This window comes from Myodes glareolus, chromosome 21, assembly GCF_982192425.1.
Source record: "Myodes glareolus chromosome 21, mMyoGla1.1, whole genome shotgun sequence".
Classification (NCBI taxonomy): domain Eukaryota; kingdom Metazoa; phylum Chordata; class Mammalia; order Rodentia; family Cricetidae; genus Myodes; species Myodes glareolus.
In genome coordinates this window covers 39,379,818-39,402,615 of record NC_142046.1, presented here as the reverse complement: position 1 = coordinate 39,402,615, position 22,798 = coordinate 39,379,818, and the positions used below count along the sequence as shown (strand labels likewise).

Here is a 22,798-nt window from a genome sequence, read left to right as displayed (position 1 = left end):
TCATTCTGACCAGGGCCAAGAGTCCAGATTATCTGAAAAGCCTGTTTTGGAAGAGCTGACATTCTCCAGGGAGAGCGGGCCTGAAAACTGGCCACACCTGGTTGGGACCCTGCCCACCACCACCAGGCTCAGAGCCTCCCACGGTCCGCTTTCTCGTCTGTAAACTGCAGCTGAGAGTAACTTCTCTGCCCATCTACTAAGCCTCTGAAATGACCAAATTGTTGAGAATACCTAACTGTGGTAGTTTCTTAATTTTTTCGGCAAAGATTTCCTTCTAGTAAATTGATCTTATCTCTTATCTCTCCTCTTACATAATGTTCAAATGAAAAATATTCTGCCTCCACCTCCCAAGTGCTAGGATTATAGAGGTGTGCTGCCAACCAGTTTACAGGGTACTGGGATGAATGAAACCAGAGCTTTGTGTATGTTGGGGTGGGGGGAGTCCAAATAAACAAAAACTATCAACTCAACTACATTCTAGCACTGTCTGAACTTTTACTGACAAAATCCTTATCTTAATTTGATTACTATCATACGTTTTATTTCTGCACCTCCTTTTTGAACAGCAACCCAGGTCACGGATTTCATGGGATGTTTAGCTTCTTGGCAGAATGAAGAAGGGGAAGAACTCTATACCCCGGCACCAGCAAGAGTTGATCTCTGGCTAGGACAACAATGCCTAGCAAGCAGGGAGGTAGTGAGGCTTTGTTTCCTGTTTGTTTGGTTTGTTCAAAGTAATCAATTTACAGACTGAGTTGTTCTAATGCCAAACAACTTAGCATAGCCTGATCACCAGAGGGAAATGATCAGGTATTCTGGGCCTTTACCAACACTCATGCTCAGGCAAACACAGTGCAAAGATGAAAATACTATAAAATTCAGTCTAATTTCACACCCTACTTGCTAATAACAGAATATCTGAATTGTCTTCCAGACAAAAAGACATGGTGTTTATGTACAACACAGTTAACAAGGAAAAGCTATCAATACTGTAACTACACATCAAATAATGTTCTAAACGCCATAGCCATATATTAAAACAAATATGTTGATGAAAATAAAATAAACATGTAATATAGAATGTCCCCCTTTGGGATGGCAGGAGGGGGAAATAGCTACATATGTAATCAATATTTCCCTGGACTAGAGAAAAACGTTTCCAATAATCTACAGCTTGGAATTTACACTCAATAATTATGTGAGGTTACAAATGAAATGATTCAATAAATAAGCTGTTTTTTAGATAAACTATTACATAAATTACAATAAAACAATACCATCAACAGTTCTTGCTTAAAATAGTGGGAAAAGCCTATAACCCTAGATCCTGGAAGCTGAGACAGCAGGATTGGAAATTTCAGACTGGCAGAGGCTACCTAGCAGAACCCTGTCTTAAGAAAGAAAAAAAAGGCCTCCAAATAGCTCTTTTCAGTTAATGTTAAAAATGATGAAATGATGTTCCCTTTATCTATGAAGTAATAATATGTAATGAGACTCAAGTTAAAATATATATGTGTGTGTATGTGTGTGTGCATAGTACCCCAAAACTAGCAACTTAGGCTTCTAAACACTACAATTTAAAAAATATTATATGATTCCTCATCAAAATAAAAATATGTTAGTTCACTCTCAAGTTTTAAGTACAAATCTGGGATATACCACTCTCCATCATGTTTTGGCTTTCATATTACAACAAAACGTAAAAAGAATTGAATATTGTGTTTCTATGTGTAGGGCTTCTTGCTCAGGTCCCTGGCAATTCTCAAGGTCTCCCTAGAAATGCTGGCTATTGTGACAGAACAATCCTATTAGTTCCTAAGACAGTCCAGGTCACCTTGTCCTGTAGCCATTCTTGGTGTCCTTCAACTCGCAGGCTCCACGGTCAACCTTCACCACACCTGATAGTTTACTAGGAGTCCCCACCTGTCCAACGCTATCACATGCCACAATCTGTTGTTTCCCTTCAGGCCATACGGGTGTCTAGCGGTTCCTACAGCTACAGTCCAGTTCACCATAAATAAATACCAAACACAAGTCCTCCTGCCTCGTTGCCCTCCCTGTTCCCACAGATTAGAAGCCTGTTTATCTTGCCTAGTCTTTCTCCTAAGGATTGGCTTCTCACCACCACGAAGGATTACCTGGTGTGCCTTACATAGACCCCCTCCTGCGGCAGAAAGGAGATTACCATCATGCCTTTGATTCCACTGAAAAGACCACTGTCCTAACCAGAGCCATACACTGGTGGGGAGCAGGGTGGACACAAAGTTGCTGTGTCAGCTAGAATGGGTGGCTGTCACTCAAGGCTCCTCGCCACAGAAGGCTGCTCAGAGCCTGGATGTACATTAAATCCATCCAGTGATTGACTGACTTCCCTACCGTCCAGCCTTAAGAGCCCTGTCTTCAAATGTCATAAATTTTCCACACTTTAAGATGAGTTCTTTGTTCCTGGAACTAGAGAGACGATTTCATTGCCAATGGTGCTGGCTACTCTTGCAGAGGACACAAGCTTCATTCCCAGCACCCACATCAGGTGGCTTACAATCACTGTAAGTCAATAGGACTCTAGTAGATCTGATAATTTTTTTCTATCTTCTGCAGACACACACACACACACTCACTCAGACACAAACATACATATAAATAAAGAGAAATTGAAACAAAAGTTTAGAAGAAGAACCTTGTTAGTTGACATTGTCAAAGTTTACTGTTGCCCCAAAGGGCTGCAGAAGTAGGTTCTGTGAATTTCTCATCGACAGGCAATATGAAAAGAGTGACTTATCTATTCTTTGTCGGCAACATAGCTCAGTTTACAGATTCAAAGTCAATTTACTTTGCGGACTCTTAATTCATCTGGTCACAAATAAAATTTATATGTCAAAATGTTGAATTCTAATTAAAAATGTAAGCCTAAGAATCAAGACTCAAACAGACGATACTAGACTATTCACCTTAAGGAGAGAGCAAAATTATAATATATTACACCATTTAAAATGCAACTTAAAATACAGCATATTAGTCTTCGACAAACTTCTGAGGAACACTGCACAAAGATGCTTTTGTGAAACACTCTCGACAGCACTTTGATGTGACCGTATGTTCATTAAAAGGAAGTATTACTACTTACATACATAAGGTACATAATGAATTCATTCTGTGTCTAGAGTTGGCTAATGCCATTAAAGCACAAGCCAAAAGCACAGACTATAAATCAAAATGCAATTTGTCAAAGTTAGATCTTAATATGATACAGGTTAAAAATAAATAAATAAACTACCAAAGTCACGGTATGGGATTGGTGAGGAGAGCTGGGCCCAAACTGCGACCAGGTTGCAATTGACATGCCTTTGTTCTATCTATAGCTTTGGCTATTCCTCTCCTTCCTCCACCTGGATAAGTACAAAATTAGCATGCACCAGGCATTCTTAAGACTCCAGGGGGTTTACATCACTAATACTGCTCTAAAGACTACTATGCTTTCCAAAATGCTGACATAAACCAGTTGGGCAATCACAGATTTTTTTTCCTTATTGAAGTTTTAAAGATCTAGATTATTCTTAAAACAGAACTTAGAAACACTTGAGATTACTTTATTCATTCGTTCACTCTCGTGCTGTAGATTTAACAAGAGACCAGAAAGCGTAGACTTACAAATATAGAGTCAAACCACAAAGAAAACGACCAACAAAATAAGAAAAACTAGGTGGTGGATACTGGGATTATGAAGGAAATGGGAGCAAAGTGGTGCACACTGGACCGGGACTTAACATCTCCTTGTCCCATCCTTTTCCCTTCTCTTTCCACATGAGGGTTCCTTCAGAGCAGCACTAGGGTCTTCAGAGATATTAGTCCCCCAAGCTTGTTTCCTACAGGTCTGCCAAACGTTGCTTTTCTTCACGTGATCCTCACTGACAACACAATTCAAATGAAATACCTGCTTCATGACCCAGGCCCTCCATGCTACTCCATGCGTCTGCTCACCATCTTCTCCAGCTCCACACAGCGACTTCTTAGGTGTCCTGTGCCTACGTACCACTGGCTAACTGTTCCTTTTCACATGTCCCTGTACCCCGCCAAACGCCTTGACTTGGTCTTTCTTAAAATTCAGCAAAGTACTCCACACTTAGGGAAGCTTTTCTAGACCTACCTAGCATGGCATATCTCAGGCGCTACCGTATTGACCTCAGATGCTTTTCTACAGCTTCTCTTTGTCAGGAAGTCTTTAGAGAAGATGGAACATTTTGTTATTTGGTCCAGCACCTAGGACAATGTTGGGCTGATAAATGATGCTAGATGCAACTACTGAAAAGAATACTAAATATTTTAGAAAGAAATTAAGGGTATTACTTAGTAGATCACTTGCCTAGCATGCTTGAGGCCTTGGATTTGATTCCAGCACCAAGCATAAACAAAACTGATAGTCATATAAAAAAGTAAGAATATTATCATTTCTAGGTAATATGAACTACACAGTATTTTCAAGTTACAACACAAAATGTGTTTCCATTACAGTCATCCCAATATTCCAAAATTCATACAATAAAGTAATATTGAAGAATAGAGCACATAATTAAACAAACAAACAAACAAAAACCTCAGAAAATATTGACAATGGCTATGCTAACCATATAGAAATTCTTTGATATGTATACAGACTTTGAATATGGTTATTTTTGGTGTGTGATTTCATTTTTTAGCAAGATTTTTACAATAAAATTTTAATGAAAGGATTTTTTAAAAAAGAAAATATAGTATTGATACATACTCACTTTGGAATTCACATAGAGACATCAACGATACAATGTAAACTAGACACAAGGGACAAACTCCTGGATTCAGAATCACATGACTCAACATTCAATCAACTTCTTCCCAAGAATCATACCAGAAAGTTCAGAGAAAGTCACATAAAAATGAGTTTCTCTCGCTCCCATGAACTTCTGAAGGGCGGGTTACTAGGGGCAAAAACATCTAACCTGAGGTGCAGATGACAAGGTTAGATTCCTTAATGAACAAAAAGTCACACAATAAGGCACAGGCTAATTAGCAGCCCTGCAGCATGGAAAGCTGGAGCTACAGCATCAGACCCCTGAGACCCGAAAGTCAAATGAGGCTTTGAGGGCACTCAACGTTTCTCCAGAGCTCACTCAGCCTATGCATCACTGGGGGAAACTCACTCTCCTTTGTATGACTTTCCATTAACTAAATGTATAACAGAGAACGGCGCAATTGCACAAAGTGCTCTTTGGGATATGATGATGCAGAATTTTCTAGGAGATGCCCGCTCCACTCTGAACACCAAGGAATTTGAAAGCAATGTGAGTAAGATTAAGCCTCCTGTGCAGAGGAGGCTCCCTCCTGGCTACCTGCTCACTCAACATTCCTTCCTTTAATCCCTGAGTCCTTCAAATTTTCCCTTTGGCAGAAGGTGAGGATCAATGAGAAAACCTGAGGTAACAGGGTCTAGAAGCCTTTTCTTTTTTCCAGAGGACAGATTCTCCACCTGATGAAAGCGCTGTAGTTTTATGGCTCATGAGTTAGTTCAAATGCCTGGTTCTGTGGGTTCCTAGACAGTGTATGAATCCTTCATCAAACACAGGTCACACACACTAATAGAAATCAAATCACTTCTTTCCCTTACTACTCAGTGGTCTTGTTTGTTGCTGTTGGTTATACCCAGAATTTCCAACTTGATTTTGTGTACCTTGTGGATAGCACTGTTCAGGGCAAATCCTAAACTATGAATAATCTCAAGACATTCTGGGGTCATAAACCCACCCCATCCCTGATGTCTTGAAAATTTAAGTTTAGTATTTGTAAAAATGATGGTGAACATGCCAGAGCTCAAAGACCATTAACAAGGGCGCATCGTCTGAACTCTACAGTGCATACATCACTGAAAGACCTTCTCCAGAGTGGGCAAAGCCAGAGCAGCTGACTCATAGGTGAGCCCTGGCACAGGGGACCTTCAGCTACGATCTGGGTGTGGTTAAGAGCTGGTGGGACTGACAGCCAAAGAAACAAAATGGAGAAAGGAGAAGCCGAAATTAAAATGTATGGGGTAAATTCATTCTGTGCACATTTGGGTAGGGTAGGAAGCAGACAGGGCCAAGATTAAATTAAACAGCAAATTAAAATAATTAGACTTTAGTGAGTGAGGTGTTTAATTGCATCTAGGTATTTATATTACTTTAAATATTACTCTAAATTGTATACGTATTTCATTATGCTTGTGCTAATAATGTTTATGCTTAGCTTTTTTAATGACATCTTCTATTACTCTAAAATTTGACCTAAGTGAGTGAAAAAAACTTTTCTGTTTATATTTAAAGAGCGTGATGATATAAATTTTACTCATAGGTATAATGAGAAAAAAATACACTAGAAAATTTTTTTTAAAATATTAATCTTACTTTACATACTAGGCATACATATTTCATTTAACTAGCATGTTTGTATGTGTACAGTCATGAGTATGATCTAGCTTTAGATAACAGACACACATATTTCATGTAATCAGCATTTTTAAATGTGTACAGTCATGTTTATTATCTTCATTTATGTAACAGACATACCTATTTCATATAGCTAGCATGTTTTTATGTGTACAGTCATGTTTATGATCTTGCTTTACATAAGACATACATATTTCATATAGCTAGCATGTTTATATGTGTATAGTTGAATATGATCTTGCTTTACATAATAGACATATATATCTCTTATAACTAGCATGTTTGCTTGTACAGTCATGTTCATAAACAAAGTTGAGCTTTTAAAAGTAGATGGTATGTAGCTCATGCTTTCTGTGACTAATCTAACAAGTATTTTCTTAATGTAAAGTATGATCTGAGTAACTAATCAAACTGCTTTGAAAACTGTTATCTGGAAATAAATCTTGTATAATCAGTAGAGTATAATCTGTCAAGGTGTTATTTATATTCACAAGGGTTAGGTCTCAGTGACTTTTGCACAACTGACCTTATTTTAGACTTACTTTCATTATTATTATTATTATTATTATTATTATTATTATTATTATTATTATTATGTAAAGAGGGTACCTGCCACACTTCGAGTATGGAGGTCAGAGCACAACTTTGCAGAGTAAGTTCTCCCTTCTGCCATCATGTGGGTTCCAGGGAGCAAACCCAGTTATGTCATCATTGGGTGGCCAGAGCCTTTAACCAAGGAAGGTGCCACTGGCGCCATCTTTTACAGCTTCCTATTACATGTCTAGTGCTTGCTTATAGAAGGGTAATTGAAACTGCAGTATAGGGTTTTGGAACTGGACTAACACTCTTGCTATTATTGCTGTTCCGTAGGAGGCCAAGTGCGTATTACTAGTCTGACCTTCTGTTCCACCGAGACAGCTGTTACCCACCATCGGCAGAACTCCAAAATGGATTGTTTGAACCCCACCCCCTTTCTGCCTTTGCTAAGCATTTTCCTAGACAAATACAATGGATTACCCAGAAAGGCTGCTAGTACTAACATTAAAAGGGGTTAGAACTTGAACGCTTATCAATCCCACCAACAGGTAACTAGGCATTAAACTATATAATGAAGTAAAAAAAAATCAGTTCCTTAAATACCAATCCTTACAGTTTCCTGATGATCAATTATTACAGTATTTTATCTTCTATTTGTGTCTTTAAATTTCAAATACTGTATTTCTGAAGGAGTACTTTGAGATGAATACAACTGCAAATTTACATTAAGTTTCAAAATGCAGCACTCTGAGCATGGCCTATACCTGACCATGTATTTTCCCCAAGGTCTCTAAAACAAAAGGAGGAAGCCTCCTGAATCTTCAAATCTTAACCTCAAACTACAATTAATTAGCATCATCTCTAAAAATTTTTAAATGTACTATTATATGGTCCATATCAAAATGAGATCTTTCCAACAAGTATATAATTTTATGTATTAGTGTAAGACCGGCCCACCTATTCAAAAGACTATAATTAACATGAGCATTGAGTCTGACTAAGGAGATTGGCATTCAGCACAAGCAGATGATATGAACTAGGTTTTAGCAAATTTAAACAAATCAGAGCATATTTTATATAATGATAATAATAGCATTTCAGACTCAAAGACTAATTTTAAGTTTTCTATAGAGATGAACCTGGTAGATGTGCCATTTTTATGGCATCTGAAGAAAGGAAGCAAGATTCATTTTCATTTATCAAATGAAAAATAATTCAGCTGTATGGTTTACTGATCCATATACAACACTGTGTACACATGGCTATTGTGTGTGGTGCACGTACACACATGCCTGTACAAGTACAGTCATGTATGAACTTGAGTGTGGAGGCCAGAGGCTGATAATGAGTATCTTCCACTATTATTCATAATTAAAGAATATATTAAAATTCTAAGACTAAATATTAGGAGCTTGGGAAGGTGGTTAAGTAAGAGCTTTTTCTATGTAAGCATGAAAACCTGAGTTTGAATCCACAGCCCTCACATTAAAAAGCCAGGCATGACCATGAGTGTTTGTTATTCCAACATAGTAGCAAATAGACAGGAGGATCACTGGGACTTGCTGGCTACCATTCTACAACCCGATTAGTGAGAGACCATGTCTCAGAAGAATTAGGCAGACAGCAATAGAGAAAGACACTTTAGTGGACATGCATACCTGCACAAACATGTACCACACGTGTACATACACACACACATGAGCACACATACACATATGTAAAATAATTATTAACTTTGAGAAGAAAGGGAAAATTAGAAAGAAAAATCTCTCCCTGTTTGAATAATCATTGGCTTTAACTCTTAAGCCTTGTATTTTATGTAATTTTAAAATATAACTTTAAGAAGACATATCTATAATGGTCTAAAGCAAAAATAAAATGGATTTTGCTAATTGACTTGGTAGCAAAACCACAATAACAGGAACTATGTGATGTATCTTCAAATCAGAATGATTTACATGTGTTCATTGATACATACCCTAATGACAGTAATAAAAGTGAAAATAAAATTAAATTGTGTTTTGTAGGCGTACAAATGAGTTCCACAATAGCCCAGATCATAACAAACGTTTATTTATCTGGGGATAAACTCACAGAAAGAATAGCAATCTGCAGTCCTCTGCATGCATTGGGAACTGTAATAAAAATCAGCAGCCAAGAAACTTTCATACACTTTTTGTCTGCAGTTATAGTACATAAGACCATGCCCAAAGTGGGCTGCTGAAAGGCTATTGATTGAAGAAGTTCCCACAGCACCTCTCCCTTTCATCTAAGTAAGAGTTCTAAGCCCAATACAAAACTACATACAATAAGAACAAATATCAAGTTTAAAATTGGAATTACAACCAGCATGAACACCAAGCAAGAAACATATGCTAAATGTTTCAATAGTTATCCTATCTTAAGAAGTCTAAGTTTTACATTAGAAATGGCTTGGCTAAGTCATGAGAGGAAAGTAACTATGACTATCTAGTCTTCAACCCCATCAAAGACCTGAGAAGGAAAATAATATTACTTGAGTAAACAGAAAGTGCAATCAAGCAACTTCCAAAAGGTACAAGAAATGACGGAGACAACTGGCTACCTAGGCAATCACCCAAGGTCTCATTTGCAATGTTGGGGCAACCAACTTTGGCTAAGGCCTAGAGTAACTGACAGACCATTTTCAGAGACAGGAAAATTTGAAAAGCCATCTTACCCTGTCTTGGTAAAGATTGGCAATCTTTTTGCTTGTACCCTTCTTATCCAATCAGGACAACGTGTATTTTGTCAGAGGTTGAGGTAGGGGCAGTTCTTTGCCCAAAGGCCAGTTTGCCAAGAAGAAAACAAGCTCCAAATGGAGTGTCTTCAGTGCCCAATATTCTCTTGGGAATAGATCGGTGCTGCCAGGAGCAATCTTGTCTCACGCCAACAGAATCCTAAGGTACTTAAATGCCATATTCTTGTAGGTCTTTGAAAGATTTGAATACCTATCTATCTGAAACATATCCCTGTACCTCTAGCAAACCCAATTAACATGAATACAAAGTTTGAGTATTACAGATGACTATTTATTAATCTAATCTTCAACACTTCAAAGACCTACAGAATATGGCATTTAAAATGTTTTAAGAACTGAGCCTTCACAGTGAGAAGAAAAGTCTGCTTCTGTCAGCAACAATTACTTCAGAGAGGTTGGTAAACATTAAGAAAATTCATTATGATATTTGCCTTCAATGTGACAAGGCTAGCCATCTGGGCAAGAAACTGCTCTTGCCTAGACTGCTTGATGGTATGTTGTACAAACTGTACATGCAGGACCCATAGGAAAGGGACCAGTGAACTTGCCAGACTGAAAAAAAGCAAGATAAAGGATAAATTAGATATAAACCTTTAGACTTTATAAAACACACACATACCTAATCTATCTATATTTATGTCTATGTATGTGTGTGTGTGTGTATATATGTTGTTTATATATATATAAAACAACAATTAATGAAAAAGAGGTCATGACTTGAAACAATTTCAATACTTTTACAAAAACAATGGAAAACTACTTTGCCATTACTTTTGAACACTCATAAATAAAAGGAAAGAAGCAAAACAGGGTATACCTATATGCAAGGTTTCTAAATGAAGCAAAAGTTTGAAGCAGGGAAATTATAATTAACTGAGTTAATAAATAAAAACAGAATCAGAAAAGATCTATTTTTAAATCCCCCGAGCTCTAATGGAATATTCCAATTAGCTAAGCAACAATAGCTGAAGAAGAGATCCAAACATATGTAGCAGATACCCACATGCCCTGCTAGAGGATTTCTGGCAAAACAGTTTGATTGTGCTTCCTTAAAAGGTGTCAGCAAAGCCACTCCTTCTCTACCCAATAAACTCTGCCTTCTGTTTTTCTTCCTCTTGTATCATCCTGATCCTTAAATCTGGTGGCCTCTGGGACTCAATTCAGTTAGGAAGGTATAAAAGTGACACTATGATTTCAAGAGAAATCTGCTTTTGGCCCCTTATGTGTTCTGTGACATAAGCCAGCTGCCAATGAAGAAATCTGAGTATCCTGTAAGAAATCCATGCCTGCCATGTGATGAGAAACATGAGGAGAGGATGACAAGGAAAAGAGAGAGAGAGAGAGAGAGAGAGAGAGAGAGAGAGAGAGAGAGAGGAGTGAAGGTGGGGGAAGTTAGATGGTTTAATGCTGAAAGTACCTGATGCCAAGCAAGCCTGGCTACCTTAATTCAATATATTTTAAACTTAATTTTATTTTACATATATGAGTGTTTTGCCTGTGTGCAGGTATGTATGTGTATGTGCATATGTATGTGTGCGTGTGTAGGTGTGTATGCGCCACATGCGTACCTGTTGCCCATGGAGGTCAGGGAGGACATCAGATACCCTGGAACTGAGGTAACAGATGGCTGTGCCTCACCATATGGGGGCGGGGAACCAAACTCAGGTCCTCTGCAAGAACAAGTGCTCCTAATCACTGACCTGTCTCTCTAGCCCCATTTTTTTCTTAAACTTTATCTATCTAGAGTGCATTTTCTCTGTGTTTTTTGTTTGCTGGTGAGTCTTTTGAAACAGGGAGGCCCTTTCTTTGTAACACAGGTTGACCCCAAACTCATAATTCTTGTGACTCAGGCTCCATGGTGATAAAATTGAAAGCACACATAGTATGTGAGGCTCTTTTTAGAATTTCCCCTATTTTTAGAGATACGGTTAATCAGGCCCCAGTCTTTGTACACTGATGCAAGTCCCCTGCTTCTGAACTACATTCACTCCTTGCTTTGCTTTGTAAATGAAGAAAAAAAAGTGTTACCCATGATGGCTTCTTATTTCAACCATCAGCTGCTGTGGGATAATGATCTGTACACTGTAACTTATATTTTAAATAAATGGTGATTGGCCAGTAGCCAGGTAGGAAGTATAGGTTGGGTGGCCAGGTAGGAAGTAGAGGTGGGGCAACAAGAATTCAGGGAAGAGGGAAGCTCAATCTGCAGACATGCCACAGAAGAAGCAAGATGTGACTGCCTCGCTGAATAAAGTACAGAGCCGCGTGGCTAACATTGACATGAATAATAGGCTAATATAAGTTGTAAGAGTTAATAAGAAGCCTGAGCTAATGGGCTAATCAGTTTATAACTAATGTAGACCTCTGTGTGATTTCTTTAGGACTTAATGACTGCGGAAACCAGGTAGGACAGAAACCTCAGACAACAATCAGCCTTCACCTCTGACATTATTGGCATGCCCCCATTATCTCTGGGAAATTTTGTCTGATTTATAAATTGAATTCTCATTCAAAAGTCTATTAAAATTATGTAGCTACAAAGGATATGTGAATGAAACCAGATACTAGATATTAAGACATTGTTAAACACTGAATTGTGGTTTTGTTTAAAATAGAATCTTTACCTTTAAGGGCATAGACTAACGACTGAGCTATAACTCAACAATACCGTTCTTGCACAGCATGCACAATGAAGGCCCTGGGTTCAGGTCCCAAGAAGGGTGCAAGGAACTATCAATACAGATTATTTTTGAATTTAACATTTGTGGAGTTCTAGAGAGGAGAAAACAGAACACAGATGAAGATTGGCCATAAATTAGCTTGTAAATTTGGAAAGGAGCAGTTGTTGTATTGTATTATTCTCATTTCTTTTCTATAGATAATAAAAACATGCCTTGTTGAAGTTTCTTTTTTTCTAATTTTTAAAGAAATGTGGGGGATATGGTGGCATATGGTTTAATCCCAGCACTCAGAAGGCAGAGGCGGCAGATTTCTGAGTTTGAGGCCAGCCTGATCCAGAGTGAGTTACAGGACTGCACAGAGAAACCGTCTCAAAGAAAACAAAAACAAAAACGGAAGGGAGGGAACGAAAGAGAGAAAAATGAAGGTTATTATTTTGCATATATGTATGTTTTGCCTGCATGTATGACTGTGCACTACATGCACACAGTGCCCCCAGGTGCCAGAAGAGGGCTCAAAGGCCATGGGACTGAGTTAGCAACAGTTGTGAGCTGCCATGTGGGTGCTTGCGATGAAATGCAGTTCCTCTGAAAAGCAGCCATTGCTTCAGCGCCTCATTATGTTTTTAAGTGTGTGATGAATTAAAGAACTAATTGTGATTTGCATGTGAAATGATCCCCATGGGCTCAAGTATTTGAACACTTGGTTCCAGGCTGGTGTTGCCTGGACAAGTTGCAGACCCTTTAGGAGAGCCACTTGGAGGAAGTGGGCCACTGGGGCGAAGTCTCCAGTTTTCATAGCCCACCTCCTTCTCGCCATTTTACTCTCTGTGATTAGCCAATTTCCTGTCCCTGCCACCAATACTTTCCTTACCTATGATATCTTTCTGGCTATGACAGATACCTGTAGAATGTAAGCCAAAACGAGCCCTTTCCCCTACAGTTCCTTTGGTGATGTGCTTTATCATGGCAATGAGAAGGGAACAAAGATGGATAGAAGTCATTCTAGTATAATCTTCATCTGTCATGTTATTTCAACTAGCCAATACCTTCACAACTTCATGTATCCAAAACATTAACCCAAATATTTAGCTATATTCTCCCTTCCTTCCTTAAATACATGGATCATAATATCCTATCTCAGCTTACATACATAGGGTGGGCTGACTAAAATGACTTAGGAAAATCACTTAGAAAGCATACTGTTATACAAAGGCAAAAACACTGTTGGTCATAAGGGCGAAGAGTTGGACAAAATATCTGCCACATATGTAGTAAATTATCTCAAAAACCCATAGGTTCATAATGTTGTGTTACTGGCAGATACAATGACTAGTTAATAGATTCCATATTTACTTTAGGAAAAATACGCAAACTGAGAGGGCAAATGCACAGGTTTATAACATAATAGCTTTTGCCTTTGATCCTTTTTTTCCCCTTACCCAAGGGCCATTGAGCAAGAGTGGGAGAGGAAGAGAGCTTTCTCCTGAACCCACCAGATCTATCCACTCGGGCGACTTTATACACACTGAGTCTTTAGGAGTTTTTGGACTTTTATATACAAGGTGAAATATGGTTGACTGCTATCTCAGGATGTTACACCTGATCGGGTCTACGTGTGTGTGTGTGTGTGTGTGTGTGTGTGTGTGTGTGTGTGTGTGTGTAAATGACTATAAGAGAATGAAAGCCTGGTGTTTAATACATGCTTGCCAAGTGAGCAATAAACCATTGCCAAGTTTCCTGGGGGCTCTGCAGCTCTGCCCCGTCATCAGGAAGCTGAAGCATATGCTGGATGTTAGCCTGGGTGGACAGAGTGTGTCCTATTTATTCAAGGTTTCCTTTGAAGCCACAGTTTATAAGTTTTGTTTCTTAGGGGGATATGTCAAATTTCATTTAGCATTAGTTGGTATCCAGATACACTGAATGGCAAAAAGGCAGCATTTGAGGGCACAAGGAAAAAAAAAATGCCTGCTATATGAGCAATGATGTCAGCTCCATTTATGTAAGCCACAGAAAACAAGGAGAGAAATGCAACAGGAAAGGGGACAGTAGGAAATCAAGATGAACAACTATGCAGTTAATTTACAAGTGTAAATATGGACAAAATATTAAGAAAACAAACATGCTTTAAATTGACATCAAAAGGCAAATAATTCTAAAGGAAGCTTTTTGAAAACATCTTGTTTTAAATCCTGAAATTATAAACATTATCTCTTATTTGGAACATGCTCATAGGCACAGTGCTTTTCCCTAAAGAGGTTTGGCAAATGTTTTTTGGGAAAATCTTGAAAATTTAAATACACAAGTGGATGCTTGTAGAACTAACACTCACTTCAGAACATCCTCAATAAAAAATAGAAATGTGGTACAGTAACCATAGAACCAATTGCAATACTTGAAAAATGACTTGTCTCTAAAGTTTTTTTCATTTATTTGCTTATTTAAACTTCAAAATAGTCTATAAAGTTAGATATCATAGACTAGTTTTGTTTGTTTTATTTTTTTTCTCTGAGACAGGAATTTTCTGTGTAGTCCCTGGCTATCCTAGAACTCACTCTATAGACGACACTGGCCTCGAACTCACAAAGAACTACCTCCTCTGCCACCTGAGTGTTGGGATAAAAGGCATGTGCCACCACCGCCCAGTTCAGTATCAATAGCTTAATTCACAGATACACACAGTGTGTGGTTCAAACTACGGTAAATTTATTGAGCAGCTGTCCAAAGTAACATTAACCAAACTGCACCATCCTGTTTCTAAGACTCCTCTCCACACGGTTCAGTTCACAGTCCATTCATCCACTTTCAAGCCTGCTTTAATTCCACTTTGTAAATTGAGATAAATCATCCATTTGTGTTTCGATGGCTAATTCCCCTACTCCCATTTCTTCACTCAGCTGCGGTGATTTGGGGAAGCTCTCTGTATGTTTCTCCTGGTGGGCATATGTAAGGACGGTCTGGGTCACATACAACGACAGTGCCCGGATCTAGTTCTCACTGTGCATCCATCTGCTCCGCAAAGGCTTTGTGGCAACTTTCACAGCACACTGAATAATTACTTCACAAAATTTAAAAACAAAACTAAATAGTATTTTCCTTAAAAAAAAAATGTCTGTGTGCTAAGATACTAAACAAAAGACGGATCCATAGCTAGGAAACAGGAAGACCGATAGCGTGTGGGAGAATCCCAGACAGCTTCAGTGCTGGTAATATGATGGGCGCTAGGCCTGGTTGGAAATTCCAGAGTCTGTATTACTATGCTCTATTACTTACATATAGAATATATAGGCCCTATTCTATTCTATGTGTAACTATTCATGTAATTTTAAACTTTCCATAATAAGAGTCTGAAAATGGTAAGAACCATGGGGATTATTTGTAAATAGAACTTGATGGATTTTTTTCACTTAACACACTACAGTACAAATAGTATTCACAAGTTTTTATTATATTATACCAAATTTTGACTATCTGAGACCCCAAGATGACATAGCCCTCTACTCCAGATGAAGGTACATTCAGGGAAGTGTGGCCATAGAAAATATCCCTCTTATCAATACCTTGGTTTCTTTCCAGTTATCCCTATAATCAACAGTTATAGAACTGGAAATGTTCACCTTTCAAATTTCAATATTTTTTCTCTTGATATATTTATCTTGGAAACATTTAAATAAACAAGATATCAAAAAATAAAATGATTAGTGCCACAGTGACCAAAAAGTGAAAAATTGAGTACCTCAAAAGTAAAATGAATATCAGTATATAGCCTGAACTGTAATGGTTCTTTCTAAATCACATACATAGACCACTGTATTCATAAGCTATACACATTTAAATCACAAAAAAAGTAGAAATTTTAAAGAATTTGATTGTAAAAAATCAAGGAGTTATAGCGTGTTCTTCCTAAAACACAGTAAATGAGGCTCACCCTCTCCACCTGGGAGACAACGTTCCAGGTTAGAGAGCTATGTTAAACAGCAAAAGCAGTCCAAACTTCATAAATCAACGACGCTCAGTTATCTAGCCAGCCTATTTCCATTACTCTGGAGAAGTCAGTGCGTCTCTGTGTTAAAGTAGGTAACACCCAAGAAGATCAACCTCTTTGCTTACAGGTATCATACATTTTGATTTCATTTGTGTTCCAGGAACTAAATTAGGGGGTGGGAGGAAACATAATGAATTAAAAAGAAACATTAAAAAAAAGGAAGGAAAGAAAATCACCTTTGAGGTATTGAGTAATTGGTTTTCCTTTAAGCTTTCAAAGCAGATAAACACCTTAAAAGACTTGTCTTTAACTTGGGCTTTCTTTTATTAACGCGCACAGTCTCGGTGCATGCCTACAGGAGTAATAGGCTGTTCCTAACAAAGAGGCTAGATGCCACAATCTGCCTTTTGCCAGAGGCACAATTTCCCCAAAGCGCACAGCTAACTGCAATCTCCTGCTGTACCTGTAACAATTTAATTGTATACGTCAGCCTACTCAAGCATCTTCAGCTCATGACTGGGAGACATGAAATTCATTGTCATTATTGTCCCTGTCATTTTGGATCATTATATCCTGCTGCAGAATTTTCCTCACTTCAGTGAATTTTTACCTCCAGGAGCCAGGGATTATAGCCGAGGTTGGAGTGGGGGCAGGACCATGAACTACAGTTACCTCAGGGGAGCCAAAGATTAAATTGGCTTTGCTCTCTCACCAGCTGAATGCATCTTTGTATGCTGTGAGTTTGAAACTGGAATAGAAATGAATATTCTAGTCAGCGATAGCCTTTAATTCCCCCTTTGAAACATGGCTGTAACCACCTTTTATTTACACTGGGAAAGAAAACACAGTTTCCTCGGGTTGCTGTTTTCATACGTGCATAAGGTGCATTTATGAGTATTGTTAGGTATACAGTAACAGACATCTTTCTCTGTCGGTGTCTTGATTGGCAGAAAGGAAAAATTTAAAACTATAACTTTGTCCCTCGATTTCATTTCACAGAGGTTTAATGGAGTTATTTAATGACCTTAAATATTTAATGATTTTTAATTATATCTCATTTTCTGTGCAGAGGATTGGATGACTAAAGTCCAACTCGAGTGGCAACAGGAATCCACTCTGAGAACTAGTATTTTTATTTTGCAGGCATGGCCTTGGGTGTGGTGACACATGCATTTAATCCCAGCACTGCAGAGCCAAAGGCAGGCAGATCTCTGAGAGTTCTAAGCCAGCCAAAGCTACATAGCGAGAACTGGTCTCAAAACACAAACACACAAAGAAGACAAGGTCTTATGTAACTCAGGCTGGCCTAGAACTGAGTATGTAGCGGAATATGATCTTGAATTCCTGATCCTGCTGTCTGTCTCCCATGTTGGGAGATCACGAGGATGTGCCACCACTGTGAGGAACTACAAGACTGGACTAAAGCTGACAGAAGAGGAAATAAGTTCCTCAAGACCAGACTACGCCCCGGCAGCAGTCACATAACCTAACAAACTGCCAAGCACCTAAGCAGAGACGCTTTCAACCCTTTTCCGCTTTCTTAGAGAATGGCTTGGACACCACTCTTTCTACCGGGGAACTCTTACAGCACACACTGTACCCAGGATGATCTAACTAGTAGGTCTCTCGCAGCGTGGATCAGGAGCTTCAGGAGACATGGGGCTATGGTTCGGAGAGAAAGCTAGGGCATGAATTATATATTTTCAATAAAGAATATAAGAAATGGTAACTGGAGGAAAAACTGGTATGTGACTTGTATCCTTCATTTCGTATGGATTTTACTGAGGAACTTGACATTTACTCTGCCTACATTTAAAAAGATAGCAGTTATTCCTCCATATGTATCAGTTTGTCTTTTAACAGTTAACAGTGAAATATCACAGTGGGTCATACTTATGCCATACCCAAAAATGTCCATAAGAGAACATCAGGAAGTGTGGGGAGCTATGTGTGCTGGAGCACACCTGCGAAACCAGCAGTGCGGAGGCAGGGAGTAGGGAGAAGATGTCAAGGCCATGCTGGACCATAGAGGAAGAGCATGCCTCTGAAAACAAAAACAAACAAGCAAAATGCAAGAAAGATGTATTCCACTACTCGTAGGAAGTTTTATGGAGTAATTTATTTTGCTTTAATCATATGCAGTAGCTATCAGAATTTATTTAAGACTAACTATGGCTCTAAGTAATTAAAACCTTTTGGGCCAGGTATGGTGGAGCACACCTTTAATACAAGACCTCAGGGGGCAGGAACAGGTGGTTCGCTGTGAGATCAAGGCTAGCCTGGTCTACAAAGTGAGTTCCAGACTAGCCCGAATTACAGGATGAGACTGTAATTCAAAATTAAAAGGATAAAATAAGGACAAAATCTTTTTATATTTGTACCTCTAGATGTACGCCTTTAAGCTGTAACAGTTCAGTAGTGAACAGACCTTAAAGGTTATAACAACCCCTAGGCCAACTTCATGACAAAGTCGACTGGTCCAGGTCACTATGTTTCCAAGGCGTCATAGTCACAGTGGCCGATGTAACTCTGTTGATGCATTATTAATGAGAGTTCGTAGTTAATACAACTCTGACATCATTGAAAACTTCATTTTATGAATATGCATGATCTTCTCACTAGGATCAAGAGTCTCTTTACGTAGGAATTCTAGAATTTGTTTCTGTTTACGTTAAAATAGGTAACTGTATATGAATGTAAGCATGGATTTTAAAGTTACTTCAGGCCTGAATTCATTTTGAAATAACTGGATTGTTTTATGGTCTTGTAACACAATGGTTCCTCATTTTTCTCTTTGCATGTGTGTGTGGCATGTATGTCTGTGCAGAGGCCAGAGAAGACACCAGCATCTCACTCAGTTGCTTTCACCTTATTCCCTTGAGACAGGGGCTCTAATGGAGCCTGGAGCTTGGTAGGTTTTTCTTAATTTGTTGTTCTTTTTTGGGGGAGGTGGAGGGTGGAAGGCTAGGCTGGCTGGTCAGGCAAGCCCTAGCAATCCTGTTTCTGCCCGTTCCCACTCCTCCCTCCCAGGATCACAGGTACACAAGGCCATGTCTAGCTATTTACTTGAATGCTAGAGATCTTAGGTTTTAATGCTTCTGAAGTAAGTGCTCTTAGCCAATGAGCCATGTGCATGAGCCCGCATGATGGTTACTTGTGAACAAGAGATTATTCAGTAATGAAACGTTTGTAAAGTATACATACAGCTCTGTCGTGGTTGTTTTCTCTCAAAATGCTTTGAGTCAAAGACTAGGGTTTTCTTTTCCACTTCTGAGAAAGTAGTTTGGTGCATTGAATTCCTTTGCCTTAGTGTCTCTTTCCTCCTTATTTTCACAAGGACACAGTCTGCTCATCATATCATAGTGGATAAAACAGGAATTGTCAAGATCTGTGAGTACATTGTGAGAACAAATGAATAATTCTGCCTCTTATATTTTTGTTTTGTCTCACCTTCAATATTATATATTACAGTCTGAATAATTTTAGAACAAAGTGAAAAGGCAAATATTTGATTTCAAGTCACCAGAGTAATTATTTTTCACTTCCTCCATTAAAGATGTAAGATGAACAATTTAGAAACATCTATTTGAAATTATTTCTAAAGGAATTTTCAATAATTTTTGTTCAACTTCTATTTCTGTAGCTTCTAAGCAAGTATAAAGATCAATTTATTCTGAATTAGAGAAACTTTTCCTCTTTCATTCTGATAGGATGTTTCCTCTGCTTTATAAAACACAGATTTTCCCTGGATTCACCACAGCAAAAATTTACTCATAATAAAGTCAAACCAAGACAGACATGAGCCCAGATACGACATTAATATTCTCCAATGGGTACAAATTCGGAAGGGTTTGTGTGGGAGGAAGAAGTAAGAGACAGACAAGGCCACAAGCATTTCCACACGAGCATAGGCGGGATGCTATTTACGGAATCGCTACTCCTCCTGGGCCAGAAGCCTCTTTACAGTAATCACCCAATAAACTACAATGGATTAATATTAAGGGTCTGTTGCAGAGAAAGCAGATTCACAGTGAAGCTTGTCCTTTAACATGTAGGTTGCATCAAGGGCACCAAAAAAGTAGTTAAGTGCCTTCCCCTGTGGTGTCTCGGATGCTGAAAAGCCCGACAAACTGCTAATTTTCCAGCTTTTAATGTCTGTCGAAGACCCTTAACATTTTTCTTATATTGTTGCTCCTAGGACATTTTCTTAAGTTTGGTCCCTATTGCCACTTTTGCACATATACGTTCTGCATTTATATATAAAAGCCTGCCAGACAGCTGAATTGATTCAGAAGAGTGACGCTGGGACAAAGCAAAAGGGGGAAAAAAGAAGAAGAAAAGGAAAGATGACCTTAAAAGCAGATATAGCGTCACATTATAAACATATGCATCAAACAATCTAAAACAACACAATCAAAAAACATTCCCTTGTGCTAAAATTTATGTATCTAACACCAGATATAACGACCACATAATGGGGGGGGGGGGGGGAGAACCATTGAGGTTCAGAGTCTGAGATGTCTCTGTGTCGTAAAATTTCTAAATCTTTTCAACACATACCATCACCTGTGTCCAGCTAGTTTTCTTATAAATAAATATTCTTGCATTATTTTCTAGTCCTGTATACACTTTAAAATGACAAATGAAGATCCATAAACAGCTTTGGTTGTACTGGTTTGTATTGTTGCTGTTGGTTGTGGTCTATCCGGAAATTTACTGTTTAGTTTCCTCAAATAAAAATGTACAAATTATATTGTGTACACATATACAGAACAGAATTCACATTGAACACATAGCAAATGGACATAAAGTCGGGTCAGAAAATGTCTACCAGCAGGCAAATACATAATAAAACACAAAAGTTTGGTTTAACAGATTCACTGTTCATCTACCCTCAACACATATTTTACACATTCAAGAATGGTATGTCCTATGCAAAACAAAAACATGTCAGTTTCAGCCCCAGGGGCATTTTTCTCTAGGTTTATAACCCCTTGAAAATAGAGGTTTCATCTAGAAAATCTAACAGATCCTCAGCTGCTTTCAACATCATAATATATTCATAAGGCAAGTATTCACTGCCGAGCACAGAAGAAATTGAATGGCATGAGGGTGGAGTGAAATCCATCGCTATGAGAAATGGGCCAAACCAACCATGAGACAGGAGTAGGAGTCAAAGAGGAAAAACAATGTAGAACACAAATAGCCAGGTACCGCGGTGCACACCTGTAACCCCAGCACTTTGGAGGCTGAGGCAGGAGAATTGCCACAACTGTGAAGCCAGACTAGTCTATATAGTGAGTTCCAGAGCAGCCTGATCTGGAACATCTTTAAAAATTAAAAATATTAAAAAAAATTAAAAATATTTTAATTAATTAAAAGAAAGAAGAAACAAAGTACCATGGATAGTTTTTCAGCCAGTACTGAGACAGAAAATAGCTGTGGGTACGTTTGTTTGTAGCATGAAGTTAACATTAAAAGCGAGAATGCAAACCTATTCCACTGCAGTGTACTAGAAGGGTCAGAGCACTCTTGGGGTCACCACTGGACAGCAAACTATCTCAGACAAAGGAAAGGAATGTCACATACCATCATAGTAGACGATGGCTCCTACCAGCTTGTCCTTCTGCAGCATGGGGAAGTGCTCCAGGGCTCTGGATTTGCTGAGGACGTAACTGCTCTTCAGGCAATTACTTCCGGCAACCAGATCGTACAGCTTGATTCCCACCCAGTAATAAGGCAGCTGCCACCACCTACAGCATAAGCAGGGAGGAAGGGGTGTTCTTTTAGAAACATAGTATAACATTATAGAATGTCACCTTAAATTACAAGGAAAGCCATTTAGGGAAAGCAAAGGCATACCTAGAAGTAGTGGTCTGAAAGGGGAAATAAATAAATAAGTAAATAAAAAACTTGAGCCTGCACAGCTGCTTCTTACAGGGGCTCAGCTGCCATGCAGGAGAGAACCAACGAGAGTTTAGGACCAACTCCACGCCTGGTGCCTGCTGCATCTGAGAATTCTTCAGGTGCATTCAAAATAAACACCCATGCCTGGGTCTCAGGTCTAGAAATGGATCCAACCAATGTAGGTTGGAGGCCTTGGTAACGTAATCTACACCCAGGTTGAAGAGGCCCTCAGCAATCTATAACTAAACACGGGCTGGATGACTAAGTCTGTCTCCAGTCCTACACCACCCGTGTAACTTAAAAAATTACATAATCCACCTTTCTGTGTTACTGTGCCTGTCTCCCACTTAGGGCAACTTCACACACAGTTCTACCATTAGGGGAATGAGTTTGATTGTGTGTAGTCACACCTTCCAGATGAATTTTATCTATGTGAACTTGGATAATAAAAATGGCCCAG

At 38.7% G+C, this 22,798-nt stretch overlaps 1 protein-coding gene across 3 annotated transcripts in view; it reads right to left on the bottom strand.

Annotated features, from left to right (window-relative positions):
• Gpd2 (glycerol-3-phosphate dehydrogenase 2) overlaps window positions 1–22,798 on the bottom strand; it is a 146,977-nt gene that overhangs the window by 46,324 nt on the left and 77,855 nt on the right. For all 3 annotated transcript variants that reach the window (XM_048426342.3, XM_048426341.3, XM_048426343.3), the window contains exon 6: window positions 22,021–22,184. In XM_048426342.3, coding sequence (XP_048282299.1) covers window positions 22,021–22,184 — 164 coding nt within the window. The remainder of the gene's footprint in view (window positions 1–22,020; window positions 22,185–22,798) is intronic.